This window comes from Polyodon spathula, chromosome 13, assembly GCF_017654505.1.
Source record: "Polyodon spathula isolate WHYD16114869_AA chromosome 13, ASM1765450v1, whole genome shotgun sequence".
NCBI lineage: Eukaryota > Metazoa > Chordata > Actinopteri > Acipenseriformes > Polyodontidae > Polyodon > Polyodon spathula.
Window position 1 is genome coordinate 41152881 of NC_054546.1, and position 20394 is coordinate 41173274.

The following is a 20394-nucleotide window of genomic DNA, read 5'->3' on the forward strand; positions in this document are numbered from 1 at the left end:
GCTAACAGAACCTCCATCAGACAGAAAAGCCCCGACTTACTTTCATAAGAAGGGGGTGGGTGGCTTGGATAGAAATCTTAGGGGAGGAAGAGAAAAGAAAACAAGTAAACCAGTAACCAAAGAAAGCTGGGTCTATATTTAGCTTTTTAGTACCATGGGGTTTTCTTGTTTAAAAGGACAGTAGGCCTATCAAACCATTAGTCTCTCTATGAAGCTAGGGCACAATGTGTACTTGCACTCATTTAATTAAAAGTTCAGAGTAAAGGACATCTATTTAATTCAGTCACCATTAGGCCTAAAACAAAGTCATTCTTTTTCTAAACCAAATCTATCAAGCCAATATAGTGTCCTTGCACCTTCTTTCACATAGGCAAATAGAGATCCAACACTCATCTGTCATCTTCTTGTTTAAGTTTCAAGGAAGCATTTGGATGTTTTCAAGACCAGTAAGACCACCCCATGGACTGACAGCTTTTACAGTAAAGCATGGAAGATATTAAATTGCTAGAACGTCTGGCACTGTTTTGCTAGCCAGTGAGTGGGTCCACAGCATTAACCAGCCACGACTCTCTGGATGGAAGAAGCTGGGTTGAATGTGGACAAAACTTCCTCTGTCACTGTCAAATAGAAGTTTTAGTACCACTAAAACAGGTACCACAGTGGCAGGGAGGAAAACGCAGTAACATTAAGACAAATTGCTGGAGGAGCGCTTTATGAAAATACCTTTATTGCGTCCCAGAATTGGCATGTGCCCTGGATCTGGTCCAAGTTTTCTCTTTATAAAATTAATGCTGGTACTCACTATTATTTTTAAAAAAAATTTTTTTTAAATAAATACATTTTTAAAAAACCCTGAAACGAAATTTGAGAGACACTACTTCCATGTCCACCTGAAGCGACATATTTGGCATTTTTTCTATATGGAGAAATTACCATAACTGGTAAACTGATTGTTTGTCCTTATTAAGTGAGCTACATAAACTGCACCAAAACCTCTCTAGTATTAGTCCAAGGAAGCGGGAGGAGAGGGTAATTAAACATCCTTTCTCTTTGGCTGAAGAAGGCAAGAGGCATCCACGATTATGAAGCAGGGCAACCTCCAAAGTCCAAATACCACAATAGGTGTACAAAATATCCGATTAATTCTTGTGCTGCCTTTACTGTAAATTGAGATAAGGACCAGTTACTGCCTACTGCTGACAAGAAATAAAATCCAAAAGCCTTGTTACAAAATATTAATAATCTGTAAAAATGTATGCTATTCCTGGTCAACAAACATCCAGGCTTTGCGACAAATGTGCAACACAGTTTATTACCTGAGCAGACTTAAGAACCACTACATACTTTCTTCCAAACATTTTCATGAAACTAAATGAATTAGAACAACATTGTCTTTCCAAACGATTAGGTCTTAACTTGGTAAAGGTCAATTCAACTCAAACTACTGTCATCTTTTTTATATCAAGACAGGTAAAATCATATGTTCAAAAAAATCCTTAAGTTTTCCTGCAAACATTTGCAAGTGTTGTATCCCTTGTCATAAGTATAAAACACCAACAAAAATAGAAAATTAAATACTGCAAACAAGCACAGGCAAAAGTTTAAACACAACACGTTATACACACTGACTTCATAGTATAGATCAGCCTTTAAAAAAAATGTCCACACAAGTTTTCAGGATCAAAACCATGAAATAAAATAAATGTAAGCAAGACGTTTAGCTCTCACTAATCATCAATGCGACTACAAGGCCTCAAGGCCTGGGCTCTTGAGTAACTCAGTAAGCCTTTAGAACATTTGTTGAGCTAATTACAAACAATTTTTAAAACTGTGAACACATTTTATTAACAGTTAATCCGTGCACTGAATAGATCTTTCCCCTTAATGTTGAAAAAAACGTTGGTCCTACTCTAAAACTACTTACCTAGGCCTGAACTGACAGTGTCATTTCACCTCATAGCGGTGCACAATTTAAAATGGTAAGACCCTACCAGTAACAGATAAGGCAAATGATTTGTTTAACAAAAGCATCGTTCTTCAAACGAATTACAGTTATTTAAATTTAAAATTACAACCATTTTCCACACAACGGGATAAAAATAAAAATTAAAAAAGGAAAAAACCCTTTTAAATATTCTGGTATTTATGTAGGCAAATATTGCCAAATGAATAAACCTAGAGTAACGAAGCTGCACTCCTTTCTGGGCCAATTATAATACTAAATTTGAGACATTCATAAGGTCAGACAGTATCCTGACGTCTGAGCGCTTATAAAAACAAGCTTCCTGTTTGCTGGAAGTAACTGTCACACGTGGATTAGTAAGAATATTGTCATTTGCTGTCTAAAACACCACTATTGCTGCTACTGTGTAAAAACAAAAAATCTAAAATTGCCTTTGCAGCACTTTTTATTCGTGTTTTGAAATGTATTCACATTGGTTCAGTAAGAGAAAATGCCCTTTAATTGTTTAGAGACAACAATAATGCAATACTTTAACTGCTTTGAACAAAACGTCACTAAGGAATTGTTATTTATTGTATCTATTACAACTTCTAGTTCATCAACCCAGACCTCAGTAGGTCGGTTTCATTTTAATTAGAAATGTTAAATTATACCGTACCTGTGTGTGCAGACACACACACAAATAATTTGGAACCCTAAAATGGTAGACAACTGTAATGGTTATTTTTTTCAGCTTATTTTATTGATCTGCTCAGTTTTTTTTTTTTTTTTTTTTTTTTTTTTTTAAGTAAAGCTTTTTAAAACGTTAGAATGAGCTACACTGAATAAGATACTCGAGTCAGGAATATTTTTTATTATTATTTCATATTAAGGCAAACCTTGGCCCACGAGGAACAAGCCTTTTCAATTAACAACAAAAATAAATAAATAAATAATATACCGGAATACAATTACCTTAAACAACTTTTACTGAATACCTACAGTAGGGTTTTTTTTTTTTAAACCATGTCAATAAGTTATTTTTAATCTTGTACACTAACTGTAAAAGTTGATCCCTTTCCCACACAAAATCATTGTTATAGGAAGCACAGTTTGACCTGAGTGGAGTCGAACATTTAACTATTTGTTTATATTATTATTATTGCTTCATTCATAAACACTGTTTTACAGCCGCATTTATAGGCGCCCCACCTTATTATAGCTAAATCTGGCTTTGTTCTTTCTTAAGATTTTATTAAGGATGAAAGTACAGTTAATTTACAGATTCCCAACGTGTTTGTTCTTTTCCGTTTATACGGGTTTAAACGCAGCACTACATTCTGTAGATTATATATTTTCTTAAATCTAAAAACACCGCTTACATTGACATTTATTTTTGTATTAACTTTCGATTTTGCTTTGGATCCTTGCTGGTCACTCTTAACTGAATCACATACAGTACAAACGCATTTAGCACTTACTTGTAAGTTCTCTTGGAACAAATATTAAATCACACAAGATCGTTAACGAATAACATTCATTTTATTACCTTGCGACTCTTGTATTAAATTCAGATGGTCCGTTTCCACTCTTAAGTCGATTTAAAAAAAGAAAAGAAAAAAAAAAAAAAAGCTGTGATTCAGTTTGATTTTTAATACAAAATGGCGACGGGCATCTCTCGCGCGCGCTCACAGCGCCATCTTCGAGTGCTCGAGCTCGCGACACTGCAACAGCGCCGCCACCCCCCCTCCCGGAAAATAAATAAATAAACAAATAAACAAAAATAAACAAACAAACAAACAAATGAATGAATGAGATTGTAACCAATCCAGGTCCCGGCGCCGTAAACTGGTTACCAAGCGTATTGATAACTACAGTATTAACGGGGCTGGCGATTTTACCATAAACAGATATTAATTTTTCTAGAAAATACATAAAATCACATAATAATAATATTTTATAAAATCTTGCTGGGGGACCCAATGCTTGCTCTGCTTAGAAAGAGTTTGCAATGACATCAGCAACCCCCCCCCCCCCCAGGACTGTTGCCTTAGTACATGTCAGGTTAAGGGCATTTACAATGAACGTTTTTTTATTTATTTTTATTTTTATTTATAAAATAAGTATATTTTATTCTTATTTTATAAATAATTTTTTTGTGTGTTTTGTTTTTTTACCTAGATTAAAAAGTCAGTCATTTTCATATCACGGAGAAGTGTTTTATCACATGGGCCATGACGTGAGGCCTTCTGTGACTATTGCACAGAGGAATTTCGTGATTTGCAAAGTTTTCGCTTGCATAGTCAATGTGTTGGAAATACAGTTATAGCCCTCTATACAAGTTAGATTTTAAACACATTAATAGTTCATTTTGTTATTAGAAACACAGCATACAGACTCAGTTGTTAAATATATAAGCAGTCATACTTTATGCATGCTTGTGTTGAACATACTGTGATACTGCAAAGTAACTGCCTGCGGTCGACTCGGAATCCATTTTGTGAACATATTATTTCATGGTAGACCTAGTTTATTATAATAGCACTTTTCATGCACACCACAGTGTACGTTTGGAAGACCAGTATCTTACTCGACTTCACATTAATAACAAATTGCTTGGTTGCAAAACTAGTTAGAAAAAAAGTCCCTTTATTTACATGCATAATGTTTCCCCTTTTTCTAATTTACATAGAAATTTAATAGAAACAAAACAAAACTTTACAATTGGACCGGCTACTGCAGGGGTGGGAGGTCTGGTTTGATCAGAAGCTGAAGTTACACATCACATGATTTAGGCTGAGCCAGGAAGAGGTGGTCATATGACTCCACCTGTTAAGATACTTTGAGAGTGGATTCTGCAGAGGATTACGGCATGGCGTATGATATTTAAATAATAATAATACATAAGGAGTATTGTATTTGGGTATCAAGTTCCATCGCGCTTAGTTGTGGTGAAGATGTTTCCGCGCTGCTTGGCGTGTTTTGTCCTGGTTCTGTTCCCCAGCGCTTTGGGTCAGTACGGTCCGGATGAAGTTTTCGATCTTCCGGGGCTCTCCTTCAAACCCAACTTCAGGCAGTGGTCCGGGTACCTCAAGGCGAGCCCGGGAAAATATTTACATTACTGGTAAGCTTATATAAAAATAACAATTCTGAAGTCTGTGTCAATATATGAAAGTGTAATATCTAGAAAACATGAATGTAAATGACATACTTTTTAATATACTAGAAAATGTTTGGAACTTTTCTGTAGGTTACTGCTAAGCTAAATAGTTGTTTTATGTCTACATGTTACAGATATCGTGGACTCCTAGAATGCTTGTATTCAAATTACACCTTTTTTTCTGGTCCTATTTGGAATTATGGGGGCGGAAAAGATTAGGAAATCACATGATTCGCTAAGGGCCTTTTTTCTGTTATAAAAACTGGACCCATTCTGAACAAGCTCCACGAAGTCTATGTTGGAACTGTTAGAATTACATTTAACCAAGTGCTAATCAAATGGAACTATTTTCTCGCTATCTCGCTGGTGTTTTCAAGAGGGGGAAGTAAAGTTTAATTTGAAGCAGTTTTTTTGTCACCCTTTCAGTTTGCTAGCATGGATTTGTTTTGTGGCACCCAATCATCAGCATTATGCTTTGCATTTCTGTACCCCTTGCACTTACAGTTTCACCTGTTGTGCTCTTAACATCCTCAGAAGGCAGGCTTTGGTTACAGTCCAGTTTGTTTATGTTTGCCGCACCATTTGGCACAACAGCATTCTCACCACCGGCAACTTGGCAGCAGACAAACGGTGCCACCACTTCTGCAGCAGTAGGTCAATGTCCTTGGCAAAGGATCTGCAGAGCTGCCCTGTGAAAATGCCCTCTTGCTTTCCCAGGTTTGTGACATCCCAGAGAGACCCAGGGAGTGACCCCCTTGTCTTGTGGTTGAATGGGGGGCCAGGCTGTAGCTCGCTGGATGGATTCCTCTCTGAAAATGGACCTTTCCATGTAAGCATATTGGGACAGTTCTATCACTGTCAATGCATGCAGAAGCTATGAAGTTTGCGTGAAAGGAAAGTAGAACTATTGCAGAGGTAGTTCAACTGAAGCATTGATACTGTTTGTTGGATTAAATGTTGTTTACAGACACTAGCTTTCAAGAGCTCAAAGGTCGTCTTCTTCAGAGACATTGTGTCGTCCACAACTAGAAAACCTTAAATGGTAGTAGCACAAAAAATAAATAATAATAATACAATTATTTGGCAAACATTTTGACTAGATGACGTTATAAAATACTTGTTAGTATTACTGTATGAGCTTCTTATGTCATGTCTAAAATAATCCTGCAGTAGCCCTTTGGAGTCTGTATGAGTTGAGCAGCTTGTATATTACATGCCGAGTTAAGGAGCTTGCTGACAGCGCTCATCACAGCTGGAAAGCTAGAGGACTCAGTGGTGGTCTGGCTGGCTTCCTTGGTGACATTTATTCAGGGTTACTTTCTAACCCACGAGGCATCTGAATTCTGAAGGTCACTGTGTACCAATTTCTTTTTTAAAAGCCTTCTGATATGCCAGACAAGCTCTGTCTGTGCTAATGAAAAATTAATGTAATTGGTTATTGTCAATTCATACACACTTATGTTCACACTAGTTTTGTAACAGGTTTGTGATGGGGACTAAGTTAGAGACCACTGAACAAATTGCCCCGTATCTCTGAACTCCAGAGGTAAAGAGCTACTACATTAACCTATGTATTATTTTTTCCCTTACAGGTGAATGACGATGGAGCCACCCTTTACCTAAACAAGTTCAGCTGGAACAAAGTTGCCAATGTCTTGTACCTCGAGTCTCCTGCTGGGGTGGGCTACTCCTATTCGGATGACAAGAATTACCAAACGAACGATGATGAGGTGAAGCATTTAGAGCATTGGATGTGAAAGATGTGTTTAACCCAGCGCAATGCACACCTAGTTAAACGTGTTGTGTGCTTGTTGTAACACTTCACTCTTTGAAGTGACAGCTTTGTTTAATGTGCTCTAGGTTAGGTGCATGATAGTGGGAGCAACACAGCCGAGAGGTCTGCATGTGGTCAAGAACCACTAATGACATCATGGGGGAAGACCACGGCTGCAGAGGCTTGTAGAAGGTCATAAATTAAAATGCACTTTGATTGCAGGTAGCGAGTGGGATGTGCAGTGAGAATCCCCTTTAATACAGTAGCCACACATGTAAAGAAATGCACGCTGTGTCTCTTGTAGCCTCATGCACTGTGTGTGTGCATGCGGGCACCTGTACCGTACACCTGTTCCTCTGCTGAGTTCTGATGTTTCGGTGTTCTCTTCACATCCCGTAACAGGTGGCTGAGAACAATTACAAAGCCTTGCAGAGTTTCTTTGCCAAGTTTCCCAACTTCACCCAACACGACTTCTATGTGTTTGGAGAGAGTTACGGTGGGATTTACACTCCAACGCTGAGCCTGCAGATCACCAGCGGCCCTGCCAAGATCAACTTCAAGGTAACCCCGGGGTGTATCATCAGGGAGGGAGTCTTTCCAGAGTCTTTATCTTTGTAATTATTCATGTTAAGACGACCAATTACTCTTTTGACTAATCGTGTTTTGCAAATAGCTCAAAACCTTTAAATACAGTGTTAGATTATCCAGTTAATTCTAGCAGTAGCTAATATAATTGTAAGGATGTTTTTTTTACAATTACCAAATAACCAAATCTTGACTTTAATATAATTCGCTGATCCTGGCTCTGACTAAATTGCAACTTGAGCATTAACATATATATTCTTGATATTAGGGCTTTGCAGTTGGCAATGGGCTAAGCAGTTACGCTCTCAATGATCAGTCTCTCATCTACTTTGGATACTACCACGGCCTCTTTGGGGAACAGTGAGTATCAAATTAGGCGCTGTCTTTGAAGCACCTGTAGTCTCCCTGCATAAAACATCAGCAGAAGAAAAGAACATTTATAGAGCTAATAGAAGGTTAGCTTGCCTTGAATAAAAGTAAGAACAGTATAGATTGCTATTGATTGTGTTCTCTGCAGGCTTTGGGCTGAACTTAATAATAACTGCTGTAAGGATGGGACCTGCAACTTCTACAACAACACCCAGCAGAGCTGCTCCGAGTCGGTACGTTCACAGCGTTCATTCTCTTTTTTTTTATTTTTCCTAATTTCTGGAGTTGATTTTGGTGCTCCTGGAATGTGCTGAACTGGCAGTGTTAGATGCAGTCCACAGAGCAGAGATAGAGCACGTGCACAATGGCAATGCAAACATCCCTACGTTTCCCGAAAGCAAACAGCAACCCAGCACAGGGAGGACAGCCATCTTTTTAGCTTGATAAACTGCATCCAAGACCCTGTCAGGTTTACAGCAAAGACTGTTCTTCCACAATAAAGGATTCCAGGGGGTGAGAACAAAACAACACAGTGCGTTTCCTAAAAAAATAGGTTTGTATTACTCGCAGGATATAATGGGTAAACCTTATAACTTTGTCTCATTTTTTTTTTATGCAAACAGGTGAGGCAGGCGTTCAGTGTGGTGTATGGGTCGGGGCTGAATGAGTATGCCCTGTACCTAGATTGTGCAGGGGGAGTGGGGCCGTACAAACGCTTCCAGAGAGACATGGGGCTCCTCTTCCAGAATTACAGGCTTCGCTGGGATAAAGCACTGGTGAGTGTCCCTGTAACTCTTTCTAATTAAAAGCGCTGTAGTTCACATGCTAAACTAGAGCCCCCCTCAGAAAAGTCATGGTAATTGTGAATTTGATATGTCGGCACGGGCATTTCGCTTGTTTTACTGTGCTTTACAATTGTGCTTCTACAGTCAGCACTGTCCCCATTTTATATACAAATGAATGCACTTACCCATCACACGCGATTTCCGACTCTCTCACCAATTTCCTGATACAAGCCCATCTCTTCAATGTTACAATTTATCTGAATATCTGTCACAGCCCACGATTAAAAATAAATAAATAAATAAAAAATCTCTCTAATGCCAAATCAGTCTGTCTTATATTGTGCAGTTACACAGCGGTTCCTCCAGTTTCACCTGACGAAAATGCAGCCAAAACATAGTGAACGAGACAAGCTAGGGCAATGTAACAGTTAATCTTTAAACGTTCTAGGGTCTGGGATGTGTTTTTTTTATTTATTTTTTAATCTGTGATCTTTTGTTGCTTCTGTGCATTGTCATTTGCAAGTGAACTGTGACATTAGGGCGTTATCGAGCACTGTATTCTGCAATTTTGAATACTGACATTGGATGCTGTTTTAATTCTGGAAGCCTGCTTATTTTAAAACGCAGCCCTTTCAGATATGTATTTTTGATATTGTCCGTTTTTTGTGGAACACAAAAAAGATACAAGGGTTGGAATGGGCCAAAATGAAATAAGTCACTGAAGTCAATTGTAGGGTCGGATATGCGAGTGCTGACTGTACCACATTTTACTACAGTTTTACCACCGTATATCCCAGTAAACCTTCAGAAGGTGTAAGATCCACAGTATTCTCACCTCTTGAAACCTACTAGCTGACAAACAATGGCGTGGATGTCTGCTGACCTCTCTTCTGTTTGGGCAGCCCGCAGGGGATGGTTTGAAATTGGTGCCTCCCTGCATCAACAGCACGGCTCAGAACAACTGGCTGAACAGAGGGGATGTACGGAAGGCTCTGCACATCCCAGACACTCTCCCGGCTTGGGATGTCTGCAGGTAACTGTCCCAACATGGCAGGACCTGAGCGCATGAGGCTGTGCTGTCTCAGCATGCTGTCTATGTTCCGCGACCTCCAACGATAACTCACCCTCCTAGCTCAATCTCTAGCCCTGTCTTATCAGTTTTTTGCCTGCCCTGTTTTGCAGTGACGTGGTTGGGAGCCAGTACCAGAGCACTTATACCACCATGATAGACTTCTATGTGAAGCTATTGGCCCAGGGCCTGAGGGTGCTGGTGTACAATGGAGACACTGACATGGCCTGCAACTTCCTGGGGGACCAGTGGTTTGTGGAGCAACTCAAGATGAAGGTATGGGAGGACATGTCAACCGATGGGGCGATTCAGTCAACAAACACTGCGCCCTTGTTGTTTTACAGTTCTGTGGAGGGGTTCAGTCAACCTGTTTCCTAGATGCAGTTGGTTTAGAATTTCAAGCCTCTTTACCCTTTTTTGCTCATGCAGTGGTGTGTTCAGGGGTGATCTGGTACATCTGTAAGTTTGATCGAGTGTCGTTCATAGAACAGGCGCAGAAAGCGGCAATGTGTCTTGCTTTCAAGCATGTCCCATCTCGGTCTGCAGGGGAGTATAAGTTTGGAATGGGCTCGACACTGCTTTTGTGAGTATGAGACAGCATCTCTTTAATAGTACACTGGTAAAGAATGAAGAAAACCATACAGGTTCCTCCCCAGATGTGAGCTGTGGTCAGGTTGGATCTGTGCACGGTTCTTGTATGTGTGTATATATATTCCCCCCTTTTTTTTTTTTTTTTTTACAGAAAACCACAGAGTACCAGCACTGGCTGTATGACAATCAAATCGCCGGCTTCTACGAACAGTTCAGCAACCTGACATTCCTGACTGTAAAGGTGAGGACTGATGACTTATGCAATATGAGCGGTTTATATACCTGTGTCCTTCACGCTCATGCACGGCTTACACGCTGTTTAATGTTTAAGTCTGCAAGCGTTTTTAGGTTCTCAGCAAGATGTAAAGCAAGGTAATGAAAATAACCTTCTGTTTGGGGTTTAGTTGCTTGGCAGCAATTCGCCAGCATGATTTGGTACAACGCTGCTCTTTACTGTGCGCTTTTTTAAAGTAAAGTAGTATGTGGACAAATGATTATTCAAGTCTTCCATCTGTACACAAATTCTGTGTTGCTCGTATTGCAGTCATTTGTAAAAGAAGCATCCGCAATCTTATGATGGGTTTTCATGCTTGTTTACAAATTACAAATCTAATTAACCTGTTTTTTCCTCCCAAAATGTTAACCCTTTAAGCATTCGACTCCCATTGCATAGCAATTCAATCTTTTTCCTGCTGGACTGTGGTGACGTTTGTACACACTGAAGCTTGTACCTATACATTGTGTCTAATTAGTCTCAAAGTAAAATCTGGAATGGATCAAACTTCAATGGGAGTCTTATTTCCATCCCTGCTTCAAGGTACTAAACAGAGCTGCCTGTTGCCTGGCCTCTCTCGGTTGACGTGCGGTCTCCCACCTTGTCTCCTCCAGGGTGCAGGGCACATGGTGCCACAGTGGGCTCCGGGGCCGGCCCTCAAGATGTTTCAGTCTTTCCTGACCAACTCTCCATACTGACCGCTGGCCTGTGCTGCTCTCCTGCTGCCTCCTCACCCAATAGCTGTTAATTACCTCTGAATTCTCCCCTGCCCCCTGTCCTCCTCGTGCTGTCCTTGTGAATTCTCATCTCCACAGATTGTACAGCAACTCCTATTGCACTTCAGTTGGTCACAGCTTGGTTTGCAGAGTCCACACTTAAACGGGTCTCCTACCTCTTGTTTATTCGGCAGTGGGGTTGGTTGAACTCATGCACACGCACGCTCGCACACACTTGAGGGAGGGGGCGCACTCAGGAGTGGGCTCTGAACACCAGTACAAGACCCTGAAGTCACTCCAGAGGTTTTGCCACCTTTTCGCTGTAACAAGTGTATTCTGCTTCTCTTTAGATTCACCTCGTGTCACTTTGTTTCAGTCAACACATCCTGGTGACTTTTTTTTAATACCTAGAGTAAAGCACACCTGTGACCTGTAGCTCTCAGAATCACTTCTAACCTCCAAGTACACTAGAGTGGAACCATTATCCTGCCCCTGCAACACTGCTCCCAGTGCATGGAAGAAATATCACATTTGTTCTATGCAGTATTTTTCTTACTGATGTCTTTCTTGCAGCTAGTATTCCAGATATATCTTTATATACTTTAACTGAACTAGTTTCTAAACTGCACTCTCAGGGGAATATATATCTTTTAATTCTAATGAATCATGATGATTTATGTGGGTGTGTGTTCTATTTTAGAGAGCTGTGTTTTATTCCTACAGTCAAATTTGGATGTGGGATTATGTGGACACAGTCCTCTCACAATGCATTGGACACAGATATCGGGTTATGAAAAATCAGGAATGATTGCTTTGTATTTTGTTTATTAATAAAGTTTTTTTTTTTTTTTAAACACATTTTCAAAGTAATTACCTATATTTAAAAAATATCTGTATCTGTGTGTGTGTGTGTGTGTGTGTGTGTATGTATATATATATATATATATATATATATATATATATATATATATATATATATATATATATATATATATATATATATATTTCTAAAAACTGACATTCACTGTATCTAACATGTAATGGATGTTTAGTATCAACACAAGTGGAAAGAGGTGTACCAGGTCCAGTGCTCAGGTTCTTCTTAATCTGGTGCAGTTCTACTGGTACATCCCTAGATGGCAGTGTAGAGCAATTTTGTTGTCCTCCCCAATTGTATGTGTGCTGGTAATAGAACCCTCTCTACCCCACAGTACTGTATACAGGTTCAGGAAAGAAAACTGCGGTCAAAACGTGATGTTTTAGTGTAAGAAACATACCGGTACCATCAGTGAATTTAACAATTTAAACAGAAACCATACGTTTTTCAACATATAACTTAATATTATTATTACATTATTTTAATTATTATTAGAAAATTTTAGCATAAGAGACAATGGAAGTTATTCTGTTAAGTGCCTGTAAAAAAAAAAAATAATACAAATTTAATTTAAATATATATTTTTTTTAATTGCAGATATAGATTAAAAGGAAACTACTCGCTATTATAGACTATCATTATGTGTCGATTCTGGACCAATTAAATTTTAAACGGCACACGACATTTGCAAGTGTTGATCTATACAGACAGGACCAATTCAATTTTAAACTGCACACGATGGTGAAGGTGTTGATCTATACAGACAGGACCAATTCAATTTTAAACTGCACACGATGGTGAAGGTGTTGATCTATACAGACAGGACCAATTCAATTTTAAACTGCACACGATGGTGAAGGTGTTGATCTATACAGACAGGACCAATTCAATTTTAAACTGCACACGATGGTGAAGGTGTTGATCACACTGCTGCTATATACAGAACTCACGGACGTTACGTTTAGTTGTTGGAATTCTTGAGGAAGGTCTCAAACATCTGCAGAGCAGGGCTGGGTTTATACTGAGGGACCATTTGGCTGGAACCCTGTGCAACCAATTAGAAGTCACAGATCACAAATTGACCAATCACAGTGAAATATTTGTTAAAATTCCTCACGCCCAGACTGCATGAGACAACGTCTCTTATACTAGGGGTGTCCAGTCACAGTCCTGGAGGGCCATTCCATTCCAGGTTTAACGGGTAAAATGAGATCATTAAGTATGTCAGGGTCTGGATGGAGGTGTAATTGGTCCAATTAAGCAGTTCAGAAATGGGCTGGAACAAAGGCCAGAAGTGGAAGGGCCAACTTTGGCCACACCTGCCTTATACAATAAGAGACATGGATGAGTGCATTGGAATATTGGTCCGCTTCATTTCAAGTGTGGACGATATACAATAGAAGTGTGCCTTGTGCCCCAACAGAGCCCAATATTTACTCACGGCTGTCAAACCAACTGATATAAAGGCACCCAAGGCAGTTAAATCCAGCTCACATATTACAATGTTTCAGACATTTCACTGCAGTTCACCTAATATTAGGAAGTCCAATACTAGTGCTAAATTTGGGTGTGCGAAACCAGAAACGAAAAAGATCAAGTCAGCAAGCCACGATTAATTAGCAGTATTTATTCTTTTATTTTAGTTACATAAAAAATTAAAACAATAAAAATAAGGAGGTATAAAACTACATTAGAGTAAAACAGTATGCACTGGACGTGCGTTTAACACATCAGAATCCTCTTTATTCAGTCATCCAGTCGAAAGGGGCGACAACCTCGACTTTAAAATCCATTTTCTTTCCCCAGGAAGCAACCGCGTTCATTTAAAAACAATCTACGAAAAAAAAAAAACCACACACACACACAAACCAAAGATCTTTGGCACAACGAAATAGAGGCCTATGAAAGTTATTTATGTTAAAAAGAGGTAAGAAAATGAATTTGTATGCCTTGAAGCAATGGTATGGTAATGCTGCCACAAGACAAAGCAAGCAGCAGCTGTTTGCTGTGCTTTAAAACCTCTTGCATTCATTGTCTCAACTAGTGCTATTAAGTCTTATCAATTGAATGCATGCTGTATATATGGGATTGATTTCAGTTCAGTTTCTAAAAGCCTGGTCACCCTGCAAAGAAGCGCATGCACATGGGAATGCATGAGACTCTTTGCAAGAAGCATTCTGCACCAGAAGACATTGCTCACAGTGAAGTATAACCCGTTTCACCATTTTCAAGTTTGGTTCAAAACAAATCTGAGCTACTGTCCCTCTACTTACAACACAACAGGGCTGATTTATCAAACTGTCATTTGTAATGTAAACTTGAAAGCCTGCTTTTTTTTTTTTTTTTTTGAAAATGGAAAAAACTGCCGATGTTACAAAACTAGGAACAAACACCTAAGTCGTTCGACTTTGCAAATGAATCTTATAACTTGCAGCTAACTAGTTTTAATTTTCACTAAACAATGGTTGGGTTCTGGTGTGCAGACTGTGGTAAATCAGGCCCAGTGTCTTAGACAGCGATGGAAATTATTTAACAAAGATTTTAAAGTGATACCAGCAAGTTGCAATTTTTTTGTGACCCACAAGGGGGCATAGTGTTGTACCTCCAGCTCTGGACAATTGTTACTGCGCAGTGGACATTACTGGTCAGCAGTGGCACCTAGATCATACTGTTATTAAAGCAGCCATCCACACACTGCAGTTCCTGAGCTGACTTTTACTTACTGTGAAAATTTGACACAGAGTCTATAGTCTGCTTTATTGTTCATGGAGTGTTTCAGCTGTGTGTGTGTTGTGCAGTCTGGATTCAGAGGTCTTCCCGTGCAGCAGGGGGCAGCACAAGTCTGGGGTTGTGTTTATTCTGTGTTGTGGTGGATGACATCTCGGTAGATGGCATTGGTGGTGGTCTGGCCGAAGATGAAAGCCCCCAGCGTGACCATGAAGATGCCGTAGGACACCAGCGCCCACCAGCTGCAAAGGAAGGAAAGACAGGTCAAGAGCTTGACATAGAAAGTGATTTAGATTATGTGAATGCACCGTCACTACAGAAAGATACAAACACTCTCGATTTTCCTACCTGGCAGGTTTGACTTCCTGGATCTCTGACAGTTTGGCCTGAATCAGACACAGTCCTGGGGAGGAAGGAAACTTGGGTTAGAAATAAAATATGCAGTCACACAAGCTAAGGAAAAATGAATGGGCAGTCCCTGGGAAAAAAAAAAAAACAAACCATGAAAACCTTAAAGCTAAATGAATGTACGCAGTAATACAAACACAGTTTAGCATTAACTGAAAAAGGACAGCAAGACTAAAGCAAACAACAATGTACTGCAATGCCCATATCCATTTCAGTGGCCATCCTCACTCGATTGCACATGCACAGGTCAATGAAGCGGGGCCAGGATGACAGCTAGGTAACACAGGAGCAGGAGGGCGTGTGCAGTCGGACCAGGGAGGGGTACCCACCTGGGAAGATGAAGATGAAGCAGGCTGCCAGCCCCCCGATGAGGGAGATGACACGCCCGATGTCAGGGATGAACAGCGCCAGTAGGAGGGTCAGTGAGAACCACACCACGGTCTGCAGAACTCTCCGCCGCCTCTCCCGAGTCACATCCACCTCCACGGGCTCGCCCCGGAACCGCAGCCAGAGTCCCTCCAGCACCGCCCTGCAGGGAGACAAACACGCGGCTCAGCCCGCTGCATTGACAGCATGGGGCTCTTGCACTCTGCAGGGGCTGTCCTCAAAGCTGGGCCTGGGAGTTCTGCACTCACCTGCCGCAGAAGTGCAGGATCGGGTAGGAGGTGAGCACACAGACGACGATGAAGGCTCGGGCGACGGCCACTGGGATGTCGTTGGAGGGGTAGGACAGCAGCACGTCCTGGTTCACATTGGAGCCAAACGTCAAGAACCCACACACCCCTGAGGGGAGAGGGGAGGAGACAGCAGCCACAGCACAAAGGGGCAAAGAGAACAGAGAGAAGAACAGTGTGCATCAACAAACAATTAAATACAGGATCCCAATAATCCCATTTGTTTCTAAATCACCTGCTGGGAGGCAGGTTCACTGCGTTGCATGGACACAGTTCCTCAGACTGAAAACCTGCTGCTGTCACCCACCTGTGCCAGTGTAGACGAAGAGACAGACGATCATGCCGACCGTCACCACCCAGCCCCAGGGCTTTATCTCCGGCCTCTTCATGCTGTTGAACACGGGCACGCTGCTCACGTGGCACTGCCCGGGAGAGAGCAAAGACTATCAGACAGGCCGGGAGACACCTCTACAGTGAGATCGGATCACTGGCAGGTACAGACGAGTGGTTTGACAGCAGCTGCGATACCTGGAATCCGAAGCATATGGTTGGCATGGCGTTGAACACTGCGGTCCACGAGGAAGGGCTGAAAGGACACAACAATGAGAATATATTAATATAGATACTGACATTTGTATAGGAGCCAAAATACTGGGGCATAGGTTTGGCTAAAGGGGAACTTCATAACAACGAAGCCCTCATATTAAATACCTGCATATAGCTGTGTTTTTTGTCTTTGACTATAAGTTTTTTTGTATGTGACAGAAAGGTTAATTTACAATTGATACCCACATAAATGTATGCATGTGTATGCAGGAATGGAAATAAGACTCCCATTGTATAGCAGTTTGATCCATTACTACTTTTACTATGACACACCTGAGCTTGTTACCTATACACTGGCTAATGAAGCTTGTAGTAAAATAGGAGCCTTACTTCCATCCTTGGTATGCATGTATGAATTAATCAATAAAATAAGATTTGAAAGAGGTTTTGGTCCTAAGTTCTTAAGAATCCAGGCTATTGGTAAGCTGAATCTTTTGTGCACAGAGCTGGAGTACAGTAGTGTACAGTACAGAGGAGAGGAGCTGCCTGCTTTGCAATGTGACTGTGCTCACCTGGTAGGGATATACCCGGGTGTGATCTCCTTATCCAGCCAGATGTACTTGATGATGATAACAATAGTGACGTACCAGGTTCCGATCACACTCAGGGCACTGCAAGAAACAGCAATCAAGCATGACAGAAGTGAGGGATATCTTGCACGTTATTGTACCTCAAACTATTCCACTACAGAAGTGTCAGGGCTGGGTGTGAAGCAGTCTCAAGGAAGAGATATTTGCCTAGGCAGTTAAAGCCTATATCTGATTTCTGTACCTCATATTAACTGCATCATACAACAGACGTGCACAGCCTGTTACAGAAGCAAATTCTTTGAAGGTTATTAATACACTCAAGGTTCCCTATAATGAGACTGCAAGCTCGGTCCAGTTTCACAGAGCTTTCACAGTTTCACATGCCTTACCTGGCATACTTCTGGAAGCCGATCTCCTTGGGGATGGAGAGAGGGAGAATCAGCAGGATGGACGTCAGGCTGATGGTGAATTTGCGGTCTGTGTACCAGCTGGCGCTCACCTCCCCTTCTGACTCGTGGGCCATGGCTCCGATCACTGCAGGACAAAGCAAAGGGGACAAGGTGCAATCGACCCCAGTACCGCGACAACACACTGAAATGAAGTTTCGATCAGATCTTCATGAAGACCACTAAAACAATAAGACTGAACTAAACAAGGCTGGGATCCTATTTGAAGGGGCATTCTTCAGACCAGATTGCATGCTGTTAACATGAAGACATCTGCTGGCCCCAGTTTACAGAACTAGCAGTATGCAGAACATAGAGAAGAACAGTTTGTATCAACAAAATACAAAATCCCACTAATACCGTTTTTGTTTCTAAATCACCTGCAGACAGTCATGTTGCAGGTGCATTGAATTGCATGGCATTGCACTGACAGTTTCTCAGACACAGTTTCTTAATCTACCCCTGGTGCCAGCTCCTCTCTTCCGACAGGTTTAAAGAACTGAATGACACAATTGCATGCCTGGTGATGGTCTCTGGGAGATGACTCACACTTATCCAGCTGGTCCCCGATGATGATGAGGAAGGCGATGCAGGTTCCGAAGGTATAGACGGCGATGGCGACGTCACAGAGCACGCCCGGGACATGCCCACACACGGACCGCACCACCTCCTGGTAGGTGCTCTCGTTGCTGACCTGGGAGCAGTAGGCCAGGATCACCAGCCCGGCGATGATGAATACCAGCATGCACTGCGGGACAGGGAGCACACACAGATCACAAATGCCTAGGCACCCTACAGCATCAAACAAGAGATGCAGAACTTTATAGTAATTTCATTTCAGGGATGGAAATAAGACCCCGGTTGCCCAGTAGTTTGATCCACTCCTGGTTTTACTATGAATCTAATAAGACACACCTGAGCTTGTTACCTGTACACTATGTCTAATCAAGCTTGCAGTAAATCCTGGAACGTCTGAAACTGCAATCAAACAGGAGTCTTATTTTCATCCCTGAAAAAATGATAAGGTTATATATGAATTGGAGACTGAACTGCTCCCTTACCTTCTAATAGAGTGGCCACTCCTGGCAGACTAAAGGTGGCCCACAGTGTGCTGTGGTGGGAAAGCTTGCATTGCCACTGCCGTGGCTTTGTATGAATAAATATCGACGCTTCTCCTTTATCAATCATTGAGATCTACTGCAAACAACACCTACCATCTGCAGGACTACTCCAGAGGTGACTCCTCCCGCTGTGTTGAAAGCTGCTGGGAAGTTGAGGAGGCCAGCCCCCAGGGCAGCGTTCACCACGATGAAGACAGCTCCGATGGAGGAGGTGCCCCCCCTGGGCTCCTTGCTGTCACTCCTGGGCTCGCTCTCCACACTGGGGCTCTGGAGCAGCCAGGCTCTCTCCCCTGCATCCTCGCTCCAGCCCAAGTCATTATAGTCACTGTTGATCGCTACGTCAGTGCGGGACATTGTCAAAGAAATATCTAGAAAACAATCTAATACTAATATGATAGGATGGGTGAGGAGGTAACATCAAGAAAGCTGGCACCTCATACTGTCTTCACTGGCAGCAAAAAAAAAACAAAGTCCATTAAGACAGCTGTGGTGGTATTCACGTGATGATTTTATCATCATTATAGGTGCCCCTTCAGACTTGATCTTTTCAAACCCTGTCAGGGAAATAAAAGATGTTATATTTCTTCAATAAAACTTTAGTGATCAGCTTCATAGAATTGCCAACCTCAAATAAAGCTTCAAAAACAGCTCTGTCTTAAAAAGGAATCAGCAAATGACTGTTCACCAGCTTGATACACTCAGTCTTATGAAACTGACGGTGTTGTGCAAGAAGAGTTTTATTTCATCGCAGTGAAACTGAACAGCTTACAAAGAAGACTCAAATCCACAGCGGTCTGCCCAGAACTGCTCTTAGAAACACACAGTGCCTCGGCTGACAGGACCATGTGACAATAAAGAAGTGCAGTTCCAAAGTTCCTGCAGCCCAGACCCTCCTTGTGCTCAGCAGGTTGAGCTGTCACAAACACAATAAACTGGGAACTCGCAGTGATTCTCTTGATATCGTGCTTAAGCCTAATTAACAGTATACTTGCAAGCCTTTAAGTTTTATAATGCCATTTCCTCAGTCTCATTATAGCGTGACACTCCACAACCATGACCCCCAAGGTTTAGTTTAATAGCCAGTCAAAAAGTTTGTAGCCCAGTGCTAAATAATATGCAACCAACTTGCTTGTGATTACCTTGCAGTTGCAGTTGTGAATCTGCAATACTGACCTTGTAGTCGTGTCGAAGAATACGGTAACCTCAATAATTTGGTAGGTGTACACCAGCAGGATCTTTTAAGAACATAAGAAAGTTTACAGACAAGAGGAGGCATTTGGCCCATCTTGCTCGTTTGGTTGTTAGTAGCTTATTGATCCCAGATTATCATCAAGCAGCTTCTTGAAGGATCCCAGGGTGTCAGCTTCATTCTCTCTGCTTTACTATAAATACTGCAGCCTGCCTACCAAAATATTAATCTCCTAAACCTGACATTGAAATTACCAAAGTGTAATACGATGAAAAATATTAACATAAGCATCTTAATGTTTCTGATTATATATATATATATATATATATATATATATATATATATATATAATATATATATATATATATATATATATATAATCAAGAAAAGTGAGTTTCAACTCACCGCTCCCTGTTGTTTCTCCCAGGTCGGGCAGATTCCTGTCGTCCTCTTTGCAGATCCAGCAGCAGGAGCATGTGACCGTCCCATTTACGTACACTTTGTTTAAATCATGTGACTAAAAGGCTACCGGGAAATGTATTTATCTGTGA

The 20394-nt window shown here is 41.2% G+C and overlaps 3 protein-coding genes across 23 annotated transcripts in view; 1 reads left to right on the plus strand and 2 right to left on the minus strand.

Annotated features, from left to right (window-relative positions):
- Positions 1-3635, minus strand: part of cnot1 (CCR4-NOT transcription complex, subunit 1) — a 30008-nt gene extending 26373 nt beyond the window's left edge. For 8 of the 16 annotated variants that reach the window (XM_041267682.1, XM_041267681.1, XM_041267683.1 and 5 more), the window contains exon 1: positions 3492-3634. The gene's annotated coding sequence lies outside the window, so the exon portion shown is untranslated. Of the gene's footprint in view, positions 1-40; positions 77-1924; positions 2042-3491 lie in introns of those variants that run through there. The other 8 variants (XM_041267679.1, XM_041267685.1, XM_041267684.1 and 5 more) reach the window with 4 other exon arrangements.
- A 1102-nt stretch (positions 3636-4737) lies between these two features.
- On the plus strand, positions 4738-12116 carry si:ch211-122f10.4 (cathepsin A-like). Its single transcript, XM_041269037.1, has 11 exons — positions 4738-5066; positions 5820-5931; positions 6695-6832; positions 7279-7437; positions 7730-7821; positions 7979-8063; positions 8454-8606; positions 9518-9648; positions 9798-9960; positions 10427-10516; positions 11164-12116. The coding sequence occupies exons 1-11, from the start codon at positions 4900-4902 to the stop codon at positions 11245-11247; spliced, it is 1374 nt and encodes a 457-aa protein (XP_041124971.1). The 5' UTR covers positions 4738-4899; the 3' UTR covers positions 11248-12116.
- A 1633-nt stretch (positions 12117-13749) lies between these two features.
- LOC121325945 (putative sodium-coupled neutral amino acid transporter 7) lies at positions 13750-20288 on the minus strand. Of its 6 annotated transcripts, none has more exons than XM_041269030.1 (11): positions 20249-20288; positions 18748-19208; positions 18083-18281; positions 17477-17621; positions 17070-17168; positions 16480-16537; positions 16259-16373; positions 15913-16060; positions 15607-15806; positions 15218-15272; positions 13750-15111 (listed from the first exon to the last, which is right to left on the minus strand). In XM_041269030.1, the coding sequence occupies exons 2-11, from the start codon at positions 19006-19008 to the stop codon at positions 14997-14999; spliced, it is 1395 nt and encodes a 464-aa protein (XP_041124964.1). In that variant the 5' UTR covers positions 19009-19208; positions 20249-20288; the 3' UTR covers positions 13750-14996. The 6 variants fall into 6 exon arrangements, with proteins under 6 accessions (XP_041124964.1, XP_041124965.1, XP_041124968.1 ...); XM_041269031.1 differs by lacking the exon at positions 20249-20288 and adding an exon at positions 19828-20125; XM_041269034.1 differs by lacking the exon at positions 20249-20288 and adding an exon at positions 18462-18542 and having other exon boundaries at positions 18748-18839.
- Positions 20289-20394: the final 106 nt, after the last annotated feature.